The sequence below is a fragment of the Balaenoptera ricei genome, chromosome 4 (assembly GCF_028023285.1).
Source record: "Balaenoptera ricei isolate mBalRic1 chromosome 4, mBalRic1.hap2, whole genome shotgun sequence".
NCBI classification, from domain to species: Eukaryota; Metazoa; Chordata; class Mammalia; order Artiodactyla; family Balaenopteridae; genus Balaenoptera; species Balaenoptera ricei.
The window spans coordinates 65,105,310-65,130,204 of NC_082642.1; the positions used below are offsets into that span (position 1 = coordinate 65,105,310).

Here is a 24,895-nt window from a genome sequence, read left to right on the forward strand (position 1 = left end):
GAAAAATCCAAAGACCAACCACATAGCCACTACAAAGTATTGCCCTGCCAGCAAAGGCTGTGTACTGGTTCATAAGGCATAATCATATTATGCCTTCATCAGTGCAGAGAGATATGAAAGATAATTGTTATTATGACTCAATACTGAGAGTCAAAATTCTAAGTATGCTAGTCCTCATTTTACAGGCCGATTTCCCCCCTTTTTCTAGAATGCATAAAACTGGGAAAAATACTCTAGCAGAACATTAATGCTATCTGAAATACTTCCATTGTACAATGTATTCCTTGTTACATCCCTTTTTAAATTTTTTTTCTCAAAATATCCCTCTGGGTGAAAAAGAGCAATATTTATCACTCCTACGTTATGGTTTCTCACCCTTGGCACTACTGACATTTTGGACCAGATAGCTCTTCGTTGTAGACGGCTGTCCTGTGCGTTGTAGGATATTTAGCGACATCCCTGTCCACATGTCAGCTACCAATAGCAACCCACCCCCCCCAACCCCTAAGCTATGACAACCAAAATGTCCCTTGACATTTTCAAATGTCCCCTGGGGAACAAAACTGGCCTCTGTTGAGAACCACTGCTCTAAAAGAACAAAAACTAAGAGGAAAACTAACTTCCTCAGTCACACCAAATTCTTGGTCAAGTTTGGAATAGAAACCAAATCTTCTAACGTCTAGATCAGTATTATTCATGCTAGAATGCAATCCTTTTTATAAACAAAGCAATTGCCTGAAAGATATGTTTTTTAAAACATACAGTGATATCTCACTGCATACAATTCTGGTCACTGGACTCCAAAATTATTCCTAAATCACTCCTAAATTATATCTCTCACAACAACCCATAGAAAAATTATAGGGTAGAAAAATGTATAAGAAAACCGAATCAAAAGAGGAGAAATGTAAATCATTAAATTACTCTCAAAAGATTTTTTATATTAATGATAAACATCACCTTTAAAAAAATTATCTAGTAAAACACTTTGAAAAATATCATGGCCCTCTATAACAAGTCTTTCAATGTTGTGTGTAACCTGTAAAATTAATTCACCAATGTTAGCTAATTATGAAAATGTATCAATATAATGAATTATTATATCTGTAGAAGAAATGTCAGCCTTAATGCAGAGATCCCAATGTGCTTGGCTATCCATCACAATAAGTGATAATATTGTAGGCCAACTTGAGCCTTTACCTTACAAGTTTGTTTAAGAATAAAACTGCTGTTATCTCAAAGCCTCATGATCCCATTAAGATTCCTTCAGAGAGTTGATGCGTGCACAGATCTTTAGGGCCGGGCCTAGCTTGATATTCATTGCACTCATAAGATGGTCTTCTTTTAGCAAGAGAAGAGCCTGTCCATCAATCTCCTGTGCTCTGAACTCATCTGCGATATCCTGGCAGCCTAGAATTTGATCAGAGGAAGGATGTTAGAATTAATACACAACAATCAGAGGTTACTCCTAACAGTCACAATTATGCTCTCCCTGGGTCTGAGTATCTGAAATACAGGCTGAGAAACAAATGAAATTTATTGATGGTAGTCTTGGGTTCACTCTTGAAGAAGAGAGTATTTCCTGACATTCTAAAATGTAAGAATTCGAAATCCAGGTAAAGCAATTTACTTGGAATTCTTGTTCTAAAAATAATATTGCAGAAATAATTATAAGTCAGGTAAAATGTACAGACTGTTCAGTCCAGATATAACCTTCATGAAAAGGACAATGCTGTCACCTGAAAGCATGCCACACATACAGCAAGTTTGGATTAACTAGTCATTATACCTCAAGAACTTTACTTTGTATAACATATCCTTCACATACAGGTACAAAAGAATAAGATATAATGTTCTGCCATTTAAATAATAATTTAGAAATATTTTCTCAAGTACCACTTTCATTATCATTTGTACCTTCATTCTGATTTACAACCTTCAATGTGCCAGGCACATCCAAAACATTTTTATTATTCACTCAGGACAGAAACAATCCATCAAAATTATAGTATCAATCTATTGCTGAAATGTATTACAATGATCAACTTGTACTTTCAACTTCAAATCTTAATATCACTGGACTAATCTCCACTTCTGGTAAGAAAACATAAATTCTCATTGAAATTTTGAGCTTGCTGGCTAATCTCTTGACAAATAACCAATATTTTACCTCTCTGTGTAAACCAAGTGCTTTAGAGCAAGTAACAACGTGAGCGCTCTACTTGAACCTCAAACGTTTCTATTATCTACCAAATTTTGCACAGCCAGGCTAATAAACTTCCCCACTAAGGGTAAAGAAACCAGCAGGGAAGGTAATGAATTAAGGAACCATGAGAGGAGACAATGCAAAAATGTGGAAGCTTCCTTATAAAAGACAAAATTATAAAAGTGAATTTAAGAATAAAAACTAACAGCTTAAAGTCTTTCTTTTCTATTCAAATTAGCATTCTAAGGGAGAACACAAAGAAAAAGATAATGGAAATGGTTACATTATACCTTTGGATACAATTTTGCTGGAATGATTATTCTTTCTACCACAAATGTATCATCCTCTTGTTTATATAAGAGGATGCCACCCTCTTATATAATGTCATCCCTATAACCCCAGCACCAAGCACAAAACATTGTAGGTGCTAAATACACATATTTTTGGATAAGTGAAGGACTGACTGAATGGATAATGAACAAAAACAGAATCTGCTAAAAAGGAGCTGTCTGTAAGAGTAACACAAACTTTTTTTTCTGTATTCAGCTGTGTGGCCAGCTTTTCTCTTGGTTATTTCTTTTCCATCTTCTCTGTTGGTTGTATCCTTCCTGTTTCCTATATAGCAATCAGCTTTACAATTTCTCTATTTTAATAATTTCTCAGATTTTTAAAAACTGACATTTCAAAAGTACCCTATGCAAAATTTTTATGCTTTTGGCCACTTACCATATAAAAGAAACTATATAGTTAAAATGGGATTACTCACCATAGAAAAGCCCCTTTTCTTTTCCCAGAGGTAGCTCTCAAAACTGGGCAGACAAAACTGACTAATCTTGCATCTAGTTGTGACTTCATCCTTCTTTTTATGAAAGAACTAAATGTTCTTCTCTCTTCAGTCTTACTTACAAGAACACAGGAAAGAAAAGAAGAGAGAGAAAGATAGCGTAGGACTTACTTAGATTCAGAAAACAGAAGCAATGAGAAGTAATGAGGACCGTAAGAGCTACATTTGGGAATAGAAACAAGGAGTTCTCCATGAAGAAATTCATAGCATGTGCTTGTTCCTTGGTATTATCAGAGCGCTCTTCAAATGTCTTCTTGTAGACAGACGGTAAATGTATTAGCAAAATAATAAAGAACAAAAAGTTGGGAAAGAGCATGATCAAACAGGAATGAATTATCTTCAGAATTTTAGGTCACAACTTTCTTAAGCCAACCACAAAAAGGGTATTTATACCATACATTAGTATAGAAATGAAAAAATAAAGTGACTTAAAGAAGAAAAATGGAAAAAAAAAAGGCAGAAGCAAATATGCTTTCCTGAAACATATTAGAGAAAGATGAATTTTTTTAAAAAACCTAGATGCTCAAGGTATACTGAGCTATAGTTCTATGAATTTCTGACATATTTAGAATCTACTTCTGTACAACAGCTGGCACCCCAGGAACATTACAGAACATATCCCAACTGCAGCAACCAGTCGGCTCAGCTGGCTTTACCTCACCACAAGCAGCCACCAGAATGGGCATGGACCTCTGCACACGGACATGGGTCCCAAATGAACCTTACAAATGTCCAGTCACTTTTCCAGCTAAACCTAAAACAAAAACACCCCACCCCAAAAACTAACATCAGTAAGGATGATGAAAAGATATTACCTGCACTCAATACTACAGAATAAAAAGTCTCAATATCAGTATTATGAAAACCAGTAAACAGTCATATGTTTTTAGACAATACCTACTTTATATGCCTACAGGGAAACCAAATGTACTGCAGATTCACAGATCAACAAATAAAGACTAAAGTGATCTTTGCAAAAGGCAGTTCACTATATCAAGGAAGAGTTAAAGAAGATAACTGCAGTAAACTGAGAATAAAAAGAACCATTCCTATAGAGAACTTTTTAATGTATAAAAATTTAGAAGAAAATAATTTTTCACTCTGGTAACAGCTCTGAGACTGGTCTGCATACCAGCTCTAACATGGTCCCACCAAGATGGTTCACAAGATGACATTACACAATGAGAAGAGAAAACTTTAGGAATAAATATAGGTGCCCTGATGAAAGAGGGAAACCTAGCCTCAACTGGAAAGAAACAAAATACAAGAGATTACAAAATTTACAAGTTTGTTCACTCCATGAGAAAAGCTCAGGGGGAAAAAAAAAAAAATCCAGCCCTAAATGAGCTGAAAGCGGCTCAAAAGGAAGTTTACAAAGGCCAGAGGAACATAGAGAAATAAAGATTTTCTGGCTGAGATTTACCTTAAGCTACAGGCATTATTCAGAGAAAAACTTTGAGAAAGAAGATGTTAACTGATCACACAGATAAGCCTGTTATTTAGCCTGTCAAAGCAGTTTAGAAATACTCCCATTTAATCAGGTAAAAGAAAAGCAGAGTTGTATTCAGCAAACTCTTAAACAGTACCAAGCAATTCTAAATTATAAAGCAGTCTGCTTTAAATATAACGTTCTCTAAACAATTAGCAACAAAATTAAGTGTCCTGATGAACTCAATAAGACAAGCATCTCAAGTTATAAGAAATAATTTTTTTCAATTCAAATGAAGCAAGAGTAAGACAAAGGAGTTAGCCTTTGTTCTAATAAAGCAGCCAAGAGTAGTCTCGTGGCAAATGGATGCTGGGGAAAATTAGAAAACTAGCCCTAAAAAAAAAAAGCATATGAAGTCATAGAAGAATCAGCAGTATCTATTATTTGTTAATTATTTGGCCAACTATTTTCCTCCTCCCCAAAGGAAAAGAAATATTTTCCACCAAATGAGAAATCAGGCTAACAGCTCATGTACCCCATTTGGAAGACTGAGACTACGTCTGAAGATGACAGAATCAAAGTCCAGCCTCAGGGATTAGTGTCAATTCCAATGCTAATTCTCAAGATATCTAGACTGGTATAAAACTTAAAATTTTTTGCACTAAGTATTAAAACCACACCCAGTGAAGACTCACCATTCTCTAAAATGTCAGCTTTTTAAAGCAGATTCTAAACCCACACGGTCAGCACTTAAATCACACCTAAGTTTTCCTAGGTGCATACTTAAAAATCTTCCCATGAAAAATGTATCCCTTCTTTAAACAATTTCATCTTTCTTTAAAAGTGACCATACCTTGTTTAAAAAAAAAGAAAAACTTATTTAACATTTCTAAAACAAGCTATTGAAAAAATAATTTAATAAAATTTCAGAGTTCTGTACATATATCTTCCTCAACTTACATCCTGATAAACCCATCATAAGTTGAAAACATCAAGTCGAAAATGCATTTAATACACCTAACCTTCTGAACGTCGTAGTTTAGCCTAGCCTACCTTAAACGTCCTCAGAACACTTACATTAGCCTACTGTAAGTTGGGTAAAATTTTCTAACACAAAGCCTATTTTATAATAAAGTGTTAAATGTCTCATGTAATTTATTGAATACTGTGCTGAAAGTGAAAACCAGAGTTGCATGGGTGCAGAATGGTTCTATCAGCTGTTTACCCTCGTGACAGCGTGGCTGACTGGGAGCTGCCCTACCCAACCTGAGGAGAGAGTGCTGTGCTTCATATCACCAGCAAAAGATCAAAATTCAAAACTGAAGCACAGTTTCTATTGCATGTGTATTGTTTCTGTACCACCATAAAATCGAAAGTTCACTAAGTCGACCCATCACAAGTCAGGATTTTTTTAAAAAGCAGAATACTTCTGAATATACTTTCTTCACTCATACAACACTATTTATTTATTTTAATTTTTATTATTATTATTATTTTTTGTATTTTGGCCGCACCACACGACATGTGGGATGGTTCCCCAACCAGGGACTGAACCTGGGCCTCTGCAGTGAAAGCGATGAATCCTAATGTCTAGGTCACCAGGGAACTCCCAACACTTTAGCTGTAAGTTTGCTTCTGAGACAGTGGTCACCTTCATAGAAAGATTAATTAGCAAAAATGGCTGGATTAATTTTAATAAGTCTGTAGACAAGTTCAAAGGGGATGTATTTTTCTGGAAAGCTTGTGTCAAGAGAAATGATAGATTCACCGAAAAACCAAAATGGAACAAATATTTTTAAAACCTTATTTTCTATATTTATAAGGTCAAAGTGAATGATAAAGGTTTGCTGATTAAAAAAATATATATTGTCTTAACATATATAGCAGTGTGGGTCTCATGATGAGCAAAGGTGCAGCTATCTTCAGTAGCCAGCCCCTTAGAGAAAGTGGAAATAAAAGATTATTGCTGTAGTAAAGAAAAAAGATAAAGAACATAATGACTTAAGCTGATGGAAAGAGTACCAAATGAGAGAGCAGAAAACATAAATAAGAAAGTAACCCTCAATACTGGAATGGAATATCATAACTGAATTTCAGTTGTCTACTTAGTTTCATAAGTATTCTTGATGTCTATTTACTGCAAAGAATCAAAGAATGCAGCCTCCTTTAAAAGAAACAGCTTGTTTTTGTTTAAAGAAGCCAAAATTTTATATTCTAAAAGGTGCTGATTAGCTTTCAAAAAAGTAAAAAAAAAAAATTATAGTCTCTCTTACTTCATTTAAAAAAGGTTAAATTAGGAAATAAGGAGGAAATAGAATAGAAAACTGGAAGCGCAGAAGGGAAGAAGTGTCTGACTCAATCTCTCTACTGACCTCTCGAGAGAAATCAGACTGAAGAGAAGAGAGCACCTTTAATCTCTTCACCGGCTGAGGTGTCACAGCAGAAGCAGGACTAGTCAGTTTTTATCGACTTGGGGGGTATGAGAAAATACCCAGTTGTGCTGAGGGAATAAGCAAGAGGAGACAGATCACATTTCAATACCAAATGCCATATAATGAGTACATATACATAGAACTTGTCTAACCCTTTTGTGCAATAGGTGTGGATGGATCTAACGTCATTCCTCTGTGTGTGCACAAGACAAATATTAAGGCTAAAGTGGTCAATCACATACCAGGCAAAGAATGGATGAAGGCCCAGACGTCATCAACTGTCCATACAGATGGCTCCGTTTGTGCAACTGGTAGCAAGTCACTGTTCTCAGGCATTTTCCTCATTCTCACATCCCGAAGCTCACGCTCTCTTTCCCGCTCACTCTGCCTGCGCAGGCGTGTTGTCATAGCAGACGGCACAGAATCTTCATGAGAAGCCAAGTCTTCTTCTGCAGATGGATAAGTAATTGGAAGCTGGAAAATGTAGTACAGGTAAAATACAGCATTGCACTTTCCTTGTATTTCTGAAAAGGGTATTGTACATTGAATCAAAGTTTCTACAGACCTGCCTAAGGATATGTTCTCTTGCTGCCCCATCAGGGCCACTTGGACGACGGCCACGATGCCCAAGACTTTGATTATCAGGCTTACGATTCCAACGACTAAGTGCAAATTTTTTAGAACAGCTAACATTGTACCTAAGAAATTCAAGTAAGAAAAAAATTAAATGATGTATGGGACACTCCATTTAGTAATTAATTATGACCTTAAAGTGCAGCTGTGAATCAGTAAGTGCCATTTATTTCATTATGGTCTGTAATACCTCAGAAAGTAAACCATAGTGTTCAATAGATTTAATTATGCTAACAGTAAAAAAAAAAAAAAAAAAGTGGCCTCGTTTTACATCATAATATAGCTCTCAATAGAATACTGGACACCTATAACAAGGTATTGATATTTTCTCCTAATAACAGCATGATAGAAACTCTCTGCAAAATACAGAGGATAACTCATTTTTCCAGCTGCAAAATAATTCAAGGTTCCAGGAGAAAAGAAATTATGAATTAATTATTTAAACGTTCAAATTGTTATTTTTCCAGGTAATCATTTCTGAAGAGAGATTAATAAAAAGAGGTTAATATAGTAGAGAGGGGGAAATCTCAAATGGCTAGCAAAATATTTTTCAAATATAACTAAAATCAAGGAATGAAAAGGTAAAGTTGAGATTTCAAAGTTCCACAAGGAATTCATGGCTCTCAGGAATTCAGGAAATTCAAATATATATAATTCTTTAAAATTGGCTGAAAGATTATTTTTATTTTATCAAAATAGACTGTCTAATATTTTTAAATATACATTTTTAACATATATATATTTAAAATATGGAACACTTTATGTATTTGCCTATCATCTTTGTGCAGGGGCCATGCTTATCTTCTCTGTAGCATTCCAATTTTAGAATATGTGCTGTCGAAGTGAACACTCTAAAATTTTTTAATGTAGACCTTTATAAAGCATGATGACAGCTTAAAAGAGTCCTATGCCATTTACTGAGTTCCAACACCCTAGAACAGGGGCTGGCAAACTTCCTCTATAAAGGGCCAGATATTAAATATTTTAGGCTTTGTAAGCCACACAAGTTTCTGGCACAACTACTCAACTCTGCAACTGTAACATGAAAGCAGCCATAGACAATAATGAATGAGCATGGGGGCTTCCCTGGTGGCGCAGTGGTTGAGAATCCGCCTGCCAATGCAGGAGACACAGGTTTGAGCCCTGGTCTGGGAAGATCCCACATGCCACAGAGCAACTAGGCCCGTGCGCCACAACTACTGAGCCTGTGCTCTAGAGCCTGCATGCCACAATTACTGAGCCTGCGCGCCACAACTACTGAAGCCTGCACGCCTATAGCCTGTGCTCTGCAGCAAAGAGAAGCCACCACAATGAGAAGCCCACGCACCACAATGAGAAGCCCGCGCACCGCAATGAAAAGCAGTCCCCGCTCTCGCAACTAGAGGAAGCCCGTGAGCAGCAACAAAGACCCAACGCAGCCAAAAATAAATAAATTAAATTTTTTTAAAAAAATGAATGAGTATGGATGTGTTCCAATAAAACTTTAATAACATTTAAATTTGAATTTTATGTAATTTTCAGGTGTCACAAAATGTTATTCTTTTGATTCTTTTTCAACCACCTAAAAATTTAAATACTATTCTTAGTTCAGGGACCATACAAAAATAGGCTCCAAAAAGGACTCAGCCTGGGCATAGTTTGCCAACCCCTTCCCTAGAAAGAAGAGTGAAAAGAGATGATCTAAGACAAATGTCTGAAAAGCTACACAAAGGCTAAGAAAAATATACACAGTTCCTCTTTTTTTACACATAAAACTGCCACTGTAATTTCTTATTTTCAAAACTCTTTTGCTTTAAGATGATTTTTCAGGGAAATGACAAGAATTTCCTCACCTATGTTTTATGAAAATATCAGGAGGTAGAAGTAAGGAGTACTATGAGAGTGAAAAGGCTATTTTTCCACTAAAAATATAAAAAAGAAAAGTGTCCTGATGGTCACTTCATTTTACCCTAAGACAATTCAACAAGCTCCTCCCGTGTTCATTATGCTCATCTGTGGGCTCAGCTCTAAAGGTTTCTGACTTCCATTCACATCAACTGACAAAACTTCTTTCCTAGCTGACTACAGAACAGAGAAGAGAGACTAACTTTACACTTGCTATTTAGTCCCTAAATATTTAGATATCTAAGACAGATCCCTAGGCAGACATGTAAACAGCAGTTCTCAGGTGAGACCTACTTTATCCTCTCCTCCTTGCTCTTCTCTCGTCTGCATTTTCCTACATTAGGACCCCTAAACCTCTAAAGAGCTTCGCCTAAAGGTATAATAACAGGACAACTGAGCAATCACCTCTGGGAGAAGAGTGATCGTAGTGTGTTAAATGTCCTGAAATATTTCTAAATAGTCAAGAAGTTTAAAATATTCTGAAAGGCAATCCTTCTCCCTCAGTTTTTAATCCCTTAGAATCAGAGAGCCAATATTCTTTCTTGTGGTACATGCAAACTGGAAAAACTCCTAAATTAAAACAGGAGTTACATAATTTGATTAGGACTATCAATAACATGAAAGAATATCTGAATAACAGATTGACAATTGAAAAACCAATAACCCATTTTTAGAGGAAAATACTTCTACTAGTTATTTAACTTAAGTTTTACTAAGTATATTTTAGGGGCACCATACTAAATAATGTATTCAAGCAAGAAATTCCCTGGATGTATCTTTAAGATCTTAAATTCTTTGAGAGAATAATAACTTTTGGAATAGAAAACAAATTTCAAAATAATCAACCTGTGCATACACTTCACTTTTAGTGGGAAATACCTATAATTAGGATTTATAATCAGAATTAGAGGGGTGTTCTTTAATGTAAACTAAACTTGCGACTAGATCAATGAAGATACTAAAAATTTTTTTGATAGTAATACTATTCACCTATAATATTACTATTGAAAAGACAGGTTTAGAAGACAGGCCATTTTGTTGTCAGATAATATAACAATGTGGGGAACTTATGCTATAGCTGTCCCACTTAGAAACCTAAAATAAATAGGATATGGTTAAAAGAAATGAAACATTTTAAAATGTAACAAAGTAAATCCAGGTTATTTCAATATTGATAAAACAAATATTGTTTTGACACCTTAAGGACTAGTAGTCTATTCACAGGAGGGGTTCTCCTAAGCATATTCTTACCACCAGAAGATTGCCACTTCAATATCAGATTATGCTGTATGTGTTATGAATATGCAGTTTTCACGGAGCAAATGTTAACAGCTAAATAGCAAAGTAGCTCCAAATAATGCCTATTTGATATCACTCCTCTGTAATATCTAGTTTTGACTAATGGCAAACTCTACAAGTTTTTTGGTTTTGTTACAGCAGTTGTTGGCTTGTGCTCTAGGAAATTCAAGAGAACAGAAATACCTTTTGGCACACGACATAGTGCAGAATCGTTTTGACCGCAGAAATTCATTAGCATACCCCATCTTTCCACAGAATTCACACTTGAGCAACTCACTGTCCATTTCTTCTAATGCCTCTAAAAGAAGAAAACAAAGAAAAAACTTCCAAAAATTTAATCGTGGCAAATTTTCTTTTAGCTTCTACTTTGGTTGGACGCTGCTAGTGTTCAGACCCTCCAGGAAACAGAAGGAACGGTCTTTTAACTTCTCAATCCATAGCCACTTCGGCAAGGCAAAGCCCCACAAAACAACCACTTCCACCAATTCCCTCTTGCTCCTGCATAAAAATATTTTATGGAGTTTTCTCTATATAAATAAGCAATACATTTTTAAAGGTTCATTTTGCTAAGAATCCAACCTACCTAAAATGTGCAAAATAAAACAAAGTCACTACCTTTCAAAAAGCATCATGTAGTATATGAATGTTGATACACTGTGCTATGTACAATATATACAGCAAAGAACACACTTCTAACTGGAGAAAATGAGGATGAATCCAAAATGAAGGTAAAATTTTGATGTCTGATTTCAGAAGAGCATTTAAAACAGTTAACACTCTCAAAGATCTGCAATGTACAACAGAATATATAAAGATGTATTTATCTAATTATAAAACAGTCCCTTTTAGTTTTAGCATATTAAAACAAAGTAATTTACATTTACCTTCAAAATCACCATTGGTTTTGTAACTTCTAACCTCTGCTCCTTTTTGTCAGGGTGCTTCTCTGTTAAATGAGAATGTCCTTCCCTCCACCTCTATATCCATAACTTTCAAGTCATACCACAGGACCCAAAGAAACTTCCCACCTAAATCCTCAAGTATTCAGCAGCAGCAGTCACCTGTAAGTAAGCAACTTAATCTTCAGGACCCACAGTTTTCTCATCTGTAAAATGGAGTTTAAAATACCTTTCCCAAAGAATTGCAGTGAAGATTACATGAACGCCCAATAGGTAGCAGGCATAAAAAAGTGACAGTTCCATTTCCTATTTTCCACATAAGAACTAAGAGTACTAAGACCTGTAATAAGTGCTTAAGAAATACTTCAATGAAAACTGTTAAATTCTTAAATCCACCATATTTTGCCATTTTCATGCATCATCATAATTCCTGTGCCAAGTCATATAAAACATACAAAAAAAGAACTCCACTAACTAAAGCCTTTAGCTATGAGCTCCATATGTGCTTTTCTATGCTATTCATTTAAGCAAGACTTGTTAAGATGAAGAAAGGGGCTCTGAAATGTAGACACGGATGACATGGACTCAGTACATTGAAGCATCACCTTATCCCAGCGTTACTGGAGAAGCAAACAGCAAAGTGCTAAATTAAGTGAAGGCAGCAAGAACTAAAAAACACACTGTGAAATATTTGAAGTTCCAAGGGACATCCAAATACACTGTCATGACCAATCAAATCATAAACTAGCAAGTGATCATCTCAAGGAAATTCTCAAGACTGTCTTAATAAACAAAACTCATCTATTAAGTAGCAATGAGGAACAAAGAGTCTCAAAGCAAGTAAAGTAAAAACTGCTCCTTCCAATGAAGGCTTTCACACAGTTGTGCCCCTCAACACATCCCTGGGACCTAGTGTCATACTTCCAGGAGTATTGTTTTTATGCTGTCATGCTTGTAACCAGATCTGACCTTGAAAAGCCTGCACTGGAGACAGAACCTCTCATTCGACCACCACTGCCACCAATCCAGCCCCAAAGAGCCCATCTGTCAACTTGTTCCGTTTCGACTATACTGAAAGCTTTATTTCAAAAGTTTGTATTAATTAACATAATAATATGCAACACTTGATAATAGGTTAGAATACCTTATGAAGGAGAAGGAAATGTTTTTGCTGGTGAGAGAGGGGAGATCCCAAACAGGTATGGTCTAAGGGTTAACAACCTGACAAAAATAGAACATCAGTTTTATTTCTCATAAAGAAGAGAGGAATATTAACAGATTCAAAAAAGTCCAGTTCTAATATTTGGTCAAAATTTCAACAAACCTGGTAATGTTACCAAGGCTACTTTTTCACATTTGTAAATAAAAAATTACAGAGCCAAATAAGTTTAAAAAACTATTGCTTTAGCTAATAAAGGTGGGATTCTATGGCAGAGACGGCTGGCAATTCCCTCATATCCATTCTTCACTTTTCTCCCACAGTAACAAAATCCTAATTTTTAGCTAGGAATATGGCCACTGAGAATAAAAAGTACAGTTTCTGCCCCATGTGTGGCCAATTTCTGACCAAATTCCAGGTGGTGCCCTTTCTCCCATCTTACAGTTAGTACGTGATCATGAAGATCAGCTACCTTGGAAATGTGAGCAGCATCCTAGGGATGGCAGAGCCGCTGAGAGCTTAGTTGCCCAACACCATGGGGCCCTGCGCTGCTCACCTTTAGACTATGTCAGAGAAAATGAAACTTTTTTATTTCATCAGGTATTATTCTGGGTCTCTAATGGAGTGGCCAAACACATATCCTAACTAATAGAGATCCCCAATTTTTTTTGCGCAAGGAGGAGTTACTTTTCAATTTCCCTGAAGACTTGAGATCATGTGACGATCAGCGGCAAAGAGAGGCGAGGAGATAGAAACCATGATCAGTGTGATGATTTACCAGGGAAGACATAAGATATTCTGGTAAATCACATTTTGGTTGGAGATTCTGGTTACAGAACCAGTCCAAATAGAGACATAGTTTATCCTTTAAAAAAAGAATAATCCTTACATTGTTTTTCATACTGAATTAAACTGTATATACTACTACAACCAAAGCCACTAAATAAGTGACCTCACCATTTCACCCTGTAATACTTCCCATAAACACCAAAGTATACAGTAACAGAAACACTTTATAAAATTACCTTGGGAAATTATGAAGTGTTTTAAAATTTGACACATTTTCAGTAAATATATCTCCACTATGAAATAGATTAATCTTTCTTTCTTTTTTTTTTAACTGAATATAGTTAACATAAAACAGCGTGTAAATTTAAGGTGTAAAATACATTAACTTGATACATTTGTATATTATAATATGACTGCCTTTGTAGCAATATTGAGCACTTCTATCACATTACATTTTTATCCTTTCATTTTAGTCACTGGGATAATTAAGTTTAAGTCTCTTAGCAAGGTTGATGACTATAGTACAATATTGTTGTCTATACTCATTATACCATGCATTAGATCTCTACGGCTTATTTATTATTCATTGCGTAGATTAATCATCTTTAATCTCCCTTTTCCTTACTCTGGTATCTTGTCCTTTAAAACCACCCTTTGCCTTGTCTTCCTTCCTCTTCCCACCATGACTACAGGTATCAATAACATGCCAAACCTCTACACTGCACCTACATGTGACCAGCAGAGTTTCCAAAAACACTCTTTTTCGTGTCACCTGCCTAAAAAATCTTCAGTAACCATCCTCTTGACAGCAAGATAACTCCTAACTCCATAGTCGAATATCAAAGTATGCTAGACTCTGACTGCCTTACTACCTACCCACTACTTCTCTAACCCAACTGTCTACTCTTCACTGCCCCCTCCTGAAGTTACCTAGCACTTGCACATCTTTTGTGCATTTATTCATGGTATGCTAACCTGAAAGGTTATTCCTGTTATCTTAAATCTATGCTTTACCAGCCAAGACCCAGGTCAAATCCCATCTCTACAGAAAACTCACCAAACTGGCAATAATCTCACCCAGTTTTAAAGTGCCAAGTTCTTACTGTCTATAATAATTCATTTAATACCTACCATATGTTGCTCCTTAGTTATCTTTCTGTTGTGGAGATTGCTACTTCCTACTAGATCAAAAGCTCCTCTAGGTTCTAGCATAGTCCAGCATATGTTTTAATTGTATTATATTATAAACCATGAGCATCACAAAATATGCTGTGAAGCTTCCTAAGCAGTTTTCTATTTTTCTCCAGTACGTGCACACAAGAGAGCACATTACATATGCTTATTAGCCTAGAAAACTTTTGTTTATACACTTCTTATTCTTATAGATACAGACAAGAAAAAAAAAAAACCCTGCACATTCATCTTTACTACTCTTTATCTCAAATGAAAAATTTTCTCAGGTAAATAGTATGCATAACTAAAAGCAAGTATTTAGGAATTAAATGAAATTAAATTCATAACAACAAAAGGCAAAATGTAGACACTGTTTGGATCCTGATTTGAACAAAATAACTATAAAAGAACATTTATACAATTTAAGCAATTATACAATTGAGGAAATCTGAATATGGACCAGGTACTAGATGACACCAAAGAGTTATTAATGTTGTTTTGTGTGACACAGCATTAAAATGTACACTTTTTATAGATGCACACTGAAGCATGTACTAGCAAAATACAATAAGAACCATGATCTTTTTTTAAACAGAGGAATAAAGGGAGAAAAGGGAAAGAGAAAAAGCAACAGAGAAAGAGAGAAGGGGGGAATGCAGGGAGAAAAATCAAAAGGGATGGATGAAGCTGGTGTGGCAAAATAATGTTTAAAATTGGGTAATGTTGCGTCTGGGTGAGTCGGGATTCATTATACAGTTCTCTCTAATTGTATGTATGTTTGAAAATTTTCATGTTTAACATTCTTTTAAATTAAAAAAAAATCAAATTGAACTCAACATAAGTTAGCAGTAAAAAAATTTTATACTACTATCATACTCCTTGCTATTCAAATAAGAAGTAAAACAGTGATAAATACATTGCAACAGTTCATAAATTACCACAATGACAGAGGTGCCTTCCTCTTAAGAATTAGGAAAACTGCGAGCCAAGTCAGTATCTGTTTTGCTTACCAGCATGCTATTTTACTTAATTTTAGCAAAGTACAGGCACATAATATATGCTAAATAAATATTTACAAAATGAATAAAATGAATAAATTAATTTTAGATGACATATATTAATATATTAAATATATTAATATATTGAGGATAATTACTTAGACACAGATGTTAATTAATTCACTATTATAGAGCTCTGACTATATTAAATGCTATTTAATTAAACTGAACGGTACCAACTGCAGATCCATGATCAGAATCAATAAAAAGTAAAATATATCATTTTTGCATTTATTTGTGTTTGTTTTCCTAAAGTCACTTTGCATTACCACTTAGACTTTTATGGAATATTCACTATTAGAATAAGGTCTATAAAAAAAATTCTTTGACACTGAGATTTAGTGATATTTTCCTCCATGAACAAATTTAATCGCCTTTTGATTGAAGACTACGTGTCCTTAACACAACTGTAATACCCACCTGATATCAAACATCTGAATACATAAAGTCTAAAACCAAACAACCCAGAAGCTCTAAATTTTTAAGCAAAATAGTCATTTACTTAAGTCTGCTTAAGAAAGAGAATTGGTTGTTTTGATCCTAAAATTCTGAATTAGTTTCATATATAATGGAACTTTTCCCAACCACACTCCTTCAAATGTCAAACTGATAGTATACAAATTAACACCAATCTTGCTATTTTAATTATATGACCATTAAGAGTCTGATTAGCTTTCCCACTATTTTAGTCAAATAATGCATTATATGAGAAAAAAAGTAAATACTTCCAAGTGAAAATCTGTGTGGAATAAATACCCATGTCTTGTTTCAAACAATAAAAGTCAAAGTTAAAGGGTATCTTAAAGAAAAATCCACAAACCTTCAGCAATCATGTCTTCCATCTCTGTGTCAGATGAATTATCTGCATGCTTTGCATTATTCTGTAGCTCTGGCTGAACACACACAGAATTTATCACCTGATTATCCAAAATAGGCCTTTTTTTCACAGGCTGTTCAATCAGCAGAGATGAACGACTCACCTTTAAAAGACAGACAGAACAAAATAAAATAATCTTTTAAAAGATTTTCAGAAACAACTTAGTTTAAAAATCTCTTGAAACGAATGGTACCTGTGATAATTTACTTGTACGACTGATCAGATCCATTCATTAAGGGCTTTATTCCTTGAGAAAAGGTTAGGCAACCTGAACATAAATGCTTTATACTGCAGTTCATGAGCAGTATGGATGCTTCAAAGTCTCAGTCAAATGGAACCAAGGGTCCTAGTTTAGGCAGGTAGGCTAAAAAGTTTTTTAAAAAATCAGCAATAAATTTTGATGAGCCAGTACCTTCAATATATTTTTTTCCTGCAATAACCTTTAAGATTTATTTTTCATGCACAAAGCTGTTTATTTGTAGGATTATCTCCTCAGGATAGATCACTATCATATGCATTTTAAAGATAAGGGAAGTGGACTTCCCTAGAGGCACAGTGGTTAAGAATCCGCCTGCCAATGCAGGGGACATGGGTTCAAGCCCTGGTCCAGGAAGATCCCACATGCCGCAGAGCAACTAAGCCCACGTACCACAACTACAGAGCCTGCGCTCTAGAGCCCGCAAGCCACAACTACTGAGCCCACGTGCCACAACTACTGAAGCCTGTGCACCGAGAGCCTGGGCTCCGCAACAAGAGAAGCCACCGCAATAAGAAGCCCACGCACCACAAAGAAGAAGAGCCCCTGCTCGCCGCAAACAGAGAAAGCCCGCACGCAGCAATGAACATCCAACGCAACCAAAAATCAATAAATAAATACATACATACATACATAAAAAAAAATAAAGATAAGGGAACTAACATTCAAAGTATGCAGGTGGAGGAGGAGACCTTCAAGATCGCAGAGGAGTAAGATGTGGAGATCACCTTCCTCCCCACAAATACATCAGAAATACATCTACATGTGGAACAACTCCTACAGAACACCTACTGAATGCTGGCAGAAGACCTCAGATTTCCCAAAAGGCAAGAAACTCCCCACGTACCTGGGTAGGGCAAAAGAAAAAAGGAAAAACAAAGACAAAAGAAGAGGGACAGGACCTGCACCTCCGGGAGGGAGCTGTGAAGGAGGAAAAGTTTCCACACACTAACACAGAAATAGGGGCAAAGGGCAAAGCGGAGAGATTCCCGCACAGAGGACTGCTGCCGACCAGCACTCACCAGCCCAAGAGGCTTGTCTGCTCACCCACCGAGGCGGGTAGGGGCTGGGAGCTGAGGCTCGGGCTTCGGAGGTCAGATCCCAGGGAGAGAACTGGGGTTGGCTGCGTGAACACAGCCTGAAGGGAGTTAGTGCACCACAGCTAGCCGGGAGGGAGTCCGGGGAAAACTCTAGACGTGCCTAAGAGGCAAGAGACCATTGTTTCGGGGTGCACGAGGAGAGGGGATTCAGAGCACTACCTAAACGAGCTCCAGAGACGGGCGCGAGCCGCAGCTATAAGGATGGACACCAGAGACGGGCATGACACACTAAGGCTGCTGCTGCCGCCACCAAGAAGCCTGTGTGCGAGCACAGGTCACTATTCACACCTCCCCTCCCGGGAGCCTGCGCAGCCCGCCACTGCCAGGGTCCCGTGATCCAGGGTCAACTTCCCTGGGAGAATGCATGGTGCGCCTCAGGTTGGTGCAACGTCACGCCGGTCTCTGCTGCCCGCAGGCTCGCCCCGCATTCCGTACCCCTCCCTCCCCCGGGCCCGAGTCAGCCAGAGCCCCCAGATCAGCTGCTCCTCTAACTCCGTCCTGTCTGAGCGGGAACAGACGCCCTCAGGTAACCTACACGCAGAGGCAGGGCCAAATCCAAAGCTGAACCCCAGGAGGTATGCGAACAAAGAAGAGAAAGGGAAATTTCTCCCAGCAGCCTCAGGAGCAGCGGATAGAATCTCCACAATCAACTTGATGTACCTGCATCTGTGGAATACCTGAATAGACAACGAATCATTCCAAAATTGAGGCAGTGGACTTTGGGAGCAGCTGTAGACTTGGGGTTTGCTTTCTGCATCTAATTTGTTCCTGGTTTTATGTTTATCTTAGTTTAGTATTCAGAGTTTATTACCATTGGTACATTTGTTTATTGATTTGGCTGCTCGCTTCCTTTTATTTTGAATACATATAGATATATGTATTTTTTTCCTTCTTCTCTTTTTGGGAGTGTGTATGTGTATGCTTCTTTGTGTGATTTTGTCTGTATAGCTTTGCTTTTAACATTTGTCCTAGAGCTCTGTCTGTCCGTTATTTGCTTTCTTTTTTTTCTTTAGTATAGTTTTTAGTGCTTGTTATCATTGGTGGATTTGTTTTTTGGTTTCGTTGCTCTCTTCTTTCTTTCTATTACTTTTTAATATTTTTTATTTTTAATAATTTTAAAAATTTTTTATTTTAATAACTTTATTTTATTTTATTTATTCTTTCTTTCTTTATTTTTTTCTCCCTTTTCTCCTCAGCCATGCGGCTGACAGGGTCTTGGAGCTCTGGCTGGGGGTCAGGCCTGTGCCTCTGAGGTGGGAGAGTTGAGTTCAGGACATTGGTCCACCAGAGACCTCCCGGCTCCACATAATATCACACAGTGAAAGCTCTCCCAGAGATCTCCATCTCAACGCTAAGATGCAGCTCAACTCAACAACCAGCAAGCTACAGTGCTGGACGCCCTATGCCAAACAATTACCAAGACAGGAACACAACCCTACCCATTAGCAGAGAGGCTGCCTAAAATCATAATAAGGTCACAGACACCCCAAAACACATCACTGGATGCAGTCCTGCTGACCAGAAAGACAATATCCAGCCTCATCTACCAGAACACAGGCACCAGTCCTCTCCATCAGGAAGCCTACACAACCCACTAAACCAACCATAGCCACTGAGGGCAGACACCAAAAAAACGGGAACTATGAACACGGAGCCTGTGAAAAGGAGACCCCAAACACAGTAAGTTAAGCAAAATGAGAAGACAGAGAAACACACAGCAGATGAAGGAGCAAGGTAAAAACCCAACAGACCAAAAAAATGAAGAGGAAATAGGCAATCTACCTGAAAAAGAATTCAGAGTAGTGATAGTAAAGATGATCCAAAATCTTGGAAACAGAATGGAGAAAATACAAGAAACGTTTAAAAAGGACCCAGAAGAACTAAAGAGCAAACAAACAATGATGAACAACACAATAAATGAAATTAAAAATTCTCTAGAAGGAATCAATGGCAGAATAACTGAGGCAGAAGAACGGATAACTGACCTGGAAGATAAAACAGCGGAAATAACTATTGCAGAGCAGAATAAAGAAAAAAGAATGAAAAGAATTGAGGACAGTCTTAGAGACCTCTGGGACAACATTAAATGCATCAACATTCGAATTATAGGGGGACCCAGAAGAAGAAGAGAAAAAGAAAGGGACTGAGAAAATATTTTATGAGATTATAGTTGAAAACTTCCCTAATAAGGGAAAGGAAATAGTCAATCAAGTCCAGGAAGTGCAGAGAGTCCCATACAGGATAAATCCAAGGAGAAACACGCCAAGACACATATTAATCAAACTATCAAAAATTAAATACAAAGAAAAAATATTAAAAGCAGCAAGGGAAAAACAACAAATAACATACAAGGGAATCCCCATAAGATTAACAGCTGATCTTTCAGCAGAAACACTGACAGCCAGAAGGGAGTGGCAGGACATATTTAAAGCGATGAAAGGGAAAAACCTACAACCAAGATTACTCTATCCAGCAAGGATCTCATTCAGATTCGACGGAGAAATTAAAACCTTTACAGACAAGCAAAAGCTAAGAGAATTCAGCAGGAAACACAAGACAAGGAAAAGACCTACAATAACAAACCCAAAACAATTAAGAAAATGGTAATAGGAACATACATATCGGTAACTGCCTTAAATGTAAATGGATTAAATGCTCCAACCAAAAGACATAGACTGGCTGAATGGATACAAAAACAAGACCCATATATATGCTGTCTACAAGAGAGCCACATCAGACCTAGGGACACATACAGACTGAAAGTGAGGGGATGGAAAAAGATATTCCATGCAAATGGAAATCAAAAGAAAGCTGGAGTAGCAATTCTCGTATCAGATAAAACAGACGTTAAAATAAAGACTATTACAAGAGACAAAGAAGGACACTACATAATGATCAAGGGATCAATCCAAGAAGAAGATATAACAATTGTAAATATTTATGAACCCAACATAGGAGCACCTCAATACAGAAGGCAAATGCTAACAGCCATAAAAGGGGAAATCAACAGTAACACAATCATAGTAGGGGACTTTAACATTCCACTTTCACCAATGGACAGATCATCCAAAATGAAAATGAATGTAAGGAAACACAAGCTTTAAATGATACATCAAACAAGATGGACTTAATTGATATTTATAGGACATTCCATCCAAAAACAACAGAATACACTTTCTTCTCAAGTGCTCATGGAACATTCTCCAGGATAGATCATATCCTGGGCCACAAACCAAGCCTTGGTAAATTTAAGAAAATTGAAATCATACCAAGTACCTTTTCTGACCACAACGCTATGAGACTCGATGTCAATTACAGGAAAAAATCTGTAAAAAATACAAACACATGGAGGCTAAACCATACACTACTAAATAACCAAGAGATCATTGAAGAAATCAAAGTGAAAATCAAAAAATACCTAGAAACAAATGACAATGAAAACACAACGACCCAAAACCTATGGGATGCAGCAAAAGCAGTTCTAAGAGGGAAGTTTATAGCAATACAATCCTACCTCAAGAAACAAGAAAAATCTCAAATAAACAATCTAACCTTAAACCTAAAGGAACTAGAGAAAGAAGAACAAACAAAACCCAAAGTTAACAGAAGGAAAGGGGGCTTCCCTGGTGGCGCAGTGGTTGAGAATCTGCCTGCCAATGCAGGGGACACGGGTTTGAGCCCTGGTCTGGGAAGATACCACATGCTGCGGAGCAACTGGGCCCATGAGCCACAATTACTGAGCCTGCGCATCTGGAGCCTGTGCTCCGCAACAAGAGAGGCCGCGATAGTGAGAGGCCCGCACACCGCGATGAAGAGTGGCCCCCACTTGCCACAACTAGAGAAAGCCCTCACAGAGAAACGAAGACCCAACACAGCCATAAATTAAATTAAAAAAAAAAAAATGAAGGAAAAAAATCAGGAAGATCAGATCAGAAATATGAATGAAAAAGAAATGAAGGAAACAATAGCAAAGGTCAATAAAACTAAAAGCTGGTTCTTGAGAAGATAAACGAAATTGATAAACCATTAGCCAGACTCATCAAGAAAAAAAGGGAGAAGACTCAAATCAATATAATTGAAATGAAATGAAAAAGGAGAAGTAACAAATGATACTGCAGAAATACAAAGGATCATGAGAGATTACTACAAACAACTATATGCCAAGAACATGGACAACCTGCAAGAAATGGACAAATTCTTAAAAAGCACAACCTTCTGAGACTGAACCAGGAAGAAATAGAAAATATAAACAGACCTATCACAAGCACTGAAATTGAGACTGTGATTAAAAATCTTCCAACAAACAAAACCCCAGGACCAGATGGCTTCACAGGCGAATTCTAACAAACATTTAGGGAAGAGCTAACACCTATCCTTCTCAAACTCTTCCAATATATAGCAGAGGGAGGAACACTCCCAAACTCATTCTATGAGGCCACCATCACCCTGATACCAAAACCAGACAAAGATGTCACAAAGAAAGAAAACTACAGGACAATATCACTGATGAACACAGATGCAAAAATCCTCAACAAAATACTAGCAAACAGAATCCAACAGCACATTAAAAGGATCATACACCATGATCAAGTGGGGTTTATCCCAGGAATGCAAAGATTCTTCAATATACGCAAATCAATCAATGTGATACACCATATTAACAAATTGAAGGAGAAAAACCATATGATCATCTCAATAGATGCAGAAAAAGCTTTCTACAAAATTCAACACCTGTTTATGATAAAAGCCATCCAGAAAGTAGGCATAGAGGGAACTTACCTCAACATAATAAAGGCCATATATGACAAACCCACAGCCAACATTGTCCTCAGTGGGGAAAAACTGAAACCATTTCCTCTACGATCAGGAACAAGACAAGGTTGTCCACTCAAACCACTATTATTCAACATAGTTTTGGAAGTGTTAGCCAAAGGAATCAGAGAAGAAAAAGAAATAAAAGGAATCCAAATCGGAAAAGAAGTAAAGCTGTCACTGTTTGCAGATGACATGATACTGTACAAAGAGAATCGAAAAGATGCTACCAGAAAACTACTAGAGCTAATCAATGAATTTGGTAAAGTAGCAGGATACAAAATTAATGCACAGAAATCGCTTGCATTCCTATACACTAATGATGAAAAATCTGAAAGAGAAATTAAGGAAACACTCTCATTTACCATTGCAAGAAAAAGAATAAAATACCCAGGAATAAACCCACCTAAGGAGACAAAAGACCTGTATGCAGAAAACTATAAGACACTGATGAAAGAAATTAAAGATGATACAAACAGATAGAGAGATATACCATGTTCTTGGATGGGAAGAATCAACAATGTGAAAATGACTATACTACCCAAAGCAATCTACAGATTCAATGCAATCCCTATCAAAGTACCAATGGCATTTTTCCCAGAACTAGAACAAAAAATTTCACAATTGGTATGGAAACACAAAAGACCCCGAATAGCCAAAGCAATCTTGAGAAACAAAAACGGAGCTGGAGGAATCAGGCACCTGGACTTCAGACTATACTACAAAGCTACAGTAATCAAGACAGTATGGTACTGGCACAACAACAGAAATATAGATCAATGGAACAGGATAGAAAGCCCAGAGATAAACCCACGTACATATGGTCACCTTATTTTTGATAAAGGAGACAAGAATATACAATGGAGAAAAGACAGCCTCTTCAATAAGTGGTGCTGGGAAAACTGGACAGCTACATGTAAAAGAATGAAATTAGAACACTCCCTAACAGCATACAGAAAAATAAACTCAAAATGGATTAAAGACCTAAATGTAAGGTCAGACACTATAAAACTCTTAGAGGGGCTTCCCTGGTGGCGCAGTGGTTAAGAATCCGCCTGCCAATGCAGAGGACACGGGTTCGAGCCCTGGTCTGGGAAGATCCCACATGCCGCGGAGCAACTAGGCCCGTGAGCCACAACTACTGAGCCTGCGCGTCTGGAGCCTGTGCTCCGCAACAAGAGAGGCCGCAATAGTGAGAGGCCCGCGCACCGCAATGAAGAGCAGCCCCCACTTGCAGCAACTAGAGAAAGCCCTCGCATAGAAACGGAGACCCAACACAGCCAAAAATAAATAAATAAATTAAAAAAAAAAAAAAAAAAACTCTTAGAGGAAAACATAGGCAGAACACTCTATGACATAAAGTACAGAAAGATCCTTTTTGACCCACCTCCTAGAGAAATGGAAATAAAAACAAAAATAAACAAATGGGACCTAATGAAACTTCAAAGCTTTTGCACAGCAAAGGAAACCATAAACAAGACGAAAGACAACCCTCAGAATGGGAGAAAATATGTGCAAATGAAGCAACTGACAAAGGATTAATCTCCAAAATTTATAAGCAGCTCATGCAGCTCAATATCAACAAAACAAACAACCCAATCCAAAAATGGGCAGAAGACCTAAATAGACATTTCTCCAAAGAAGATATACAGATTGCCAACAAACACATGAAAGAATGCTCAACATCATTAATCATTAGAGAAATGCAAATCAAAACTACAATGAGGTATCACCTCACACGAGTCAGAATGGCCATCATCAAAAAATCTACAAACGATAAATGCTGGAGAGGGTGTGGAGAAAAGGGAACCCTCTTGCACTGTTGGTGGGAATGTAAATTGATACAGCCACTATGGAGAACAGTATGGAGGTTCCTTTAAAAACTAAATATAGAACTACCATACGACCCAGCAATCCCACTACTGGGCGTATACCCCGAGAAAACCATAATTCAAAGAGTCATGTACCACCATGTTCACTACAGCTGTATTTACAATAGCCAGGACATGGAAGCAACCTAAGTGTCCATCGACAGATGAATGGAT

At 37.1% G+C, this 24,895-nt stretch overlaps 1 protein-coding gene and 1 non-coding gene across 7 annotated transcripts in view; both read right to left on the reverse strand.

The window, feature by feature from the left end:
- Nucleotides 1–983: 983 nt before the first annotated feature.
- The window catches only part of PHC3 (polyhomeotic homolog 3), a 77,258-nt gene continuing 53,346 nt past the window's right edge, over nt 984–24,895 (reverse strand). For 3 of the 6 annotated variants that reach the window (XM_059920508.1, XM_059920507.1, XM_059920506.1), the window contains 5 exons: nt 16,626–16,785; nt 10,911–11,025; nt 7,477–7,609; nt 7,154–7,385; nt 984–1,410 (listed from right to left, as the gene is read on the reverse strand). In XM_059920508.1, coding sequence (XP_059776491.1) covers nt 1,256–1,410; nt 7,154–7,385; nt 7,477–7,609; nt 10,911–11,025; nt 16,626–16,785 — 795 coding nt within the window. In that variant the 3' untranslated portion in view covers nt 984–1,255. Of the gene's footprint in view, nt 1,411–6,851; nt 6,980–7,153; nt 7,386–7,476; nt 7,610–10,910; nt 11,026–16,625; nt 16,786–24,895 lie in introns of those variants that run through there. The other 3 variants (XM_059920510.1, XM_059920509.1, XR_009502858.1) reach the window with 2 other exon arrangements.
- LOC132365674 (U6 spliceosomal RNA) lies at nt 8,288–8,394 on the reverse strand. The gene has a single exon (XR_009503195.1). It is a non-coding gene; the product is annotated as a U6 spliceosomal RNA (small nuclear RNA).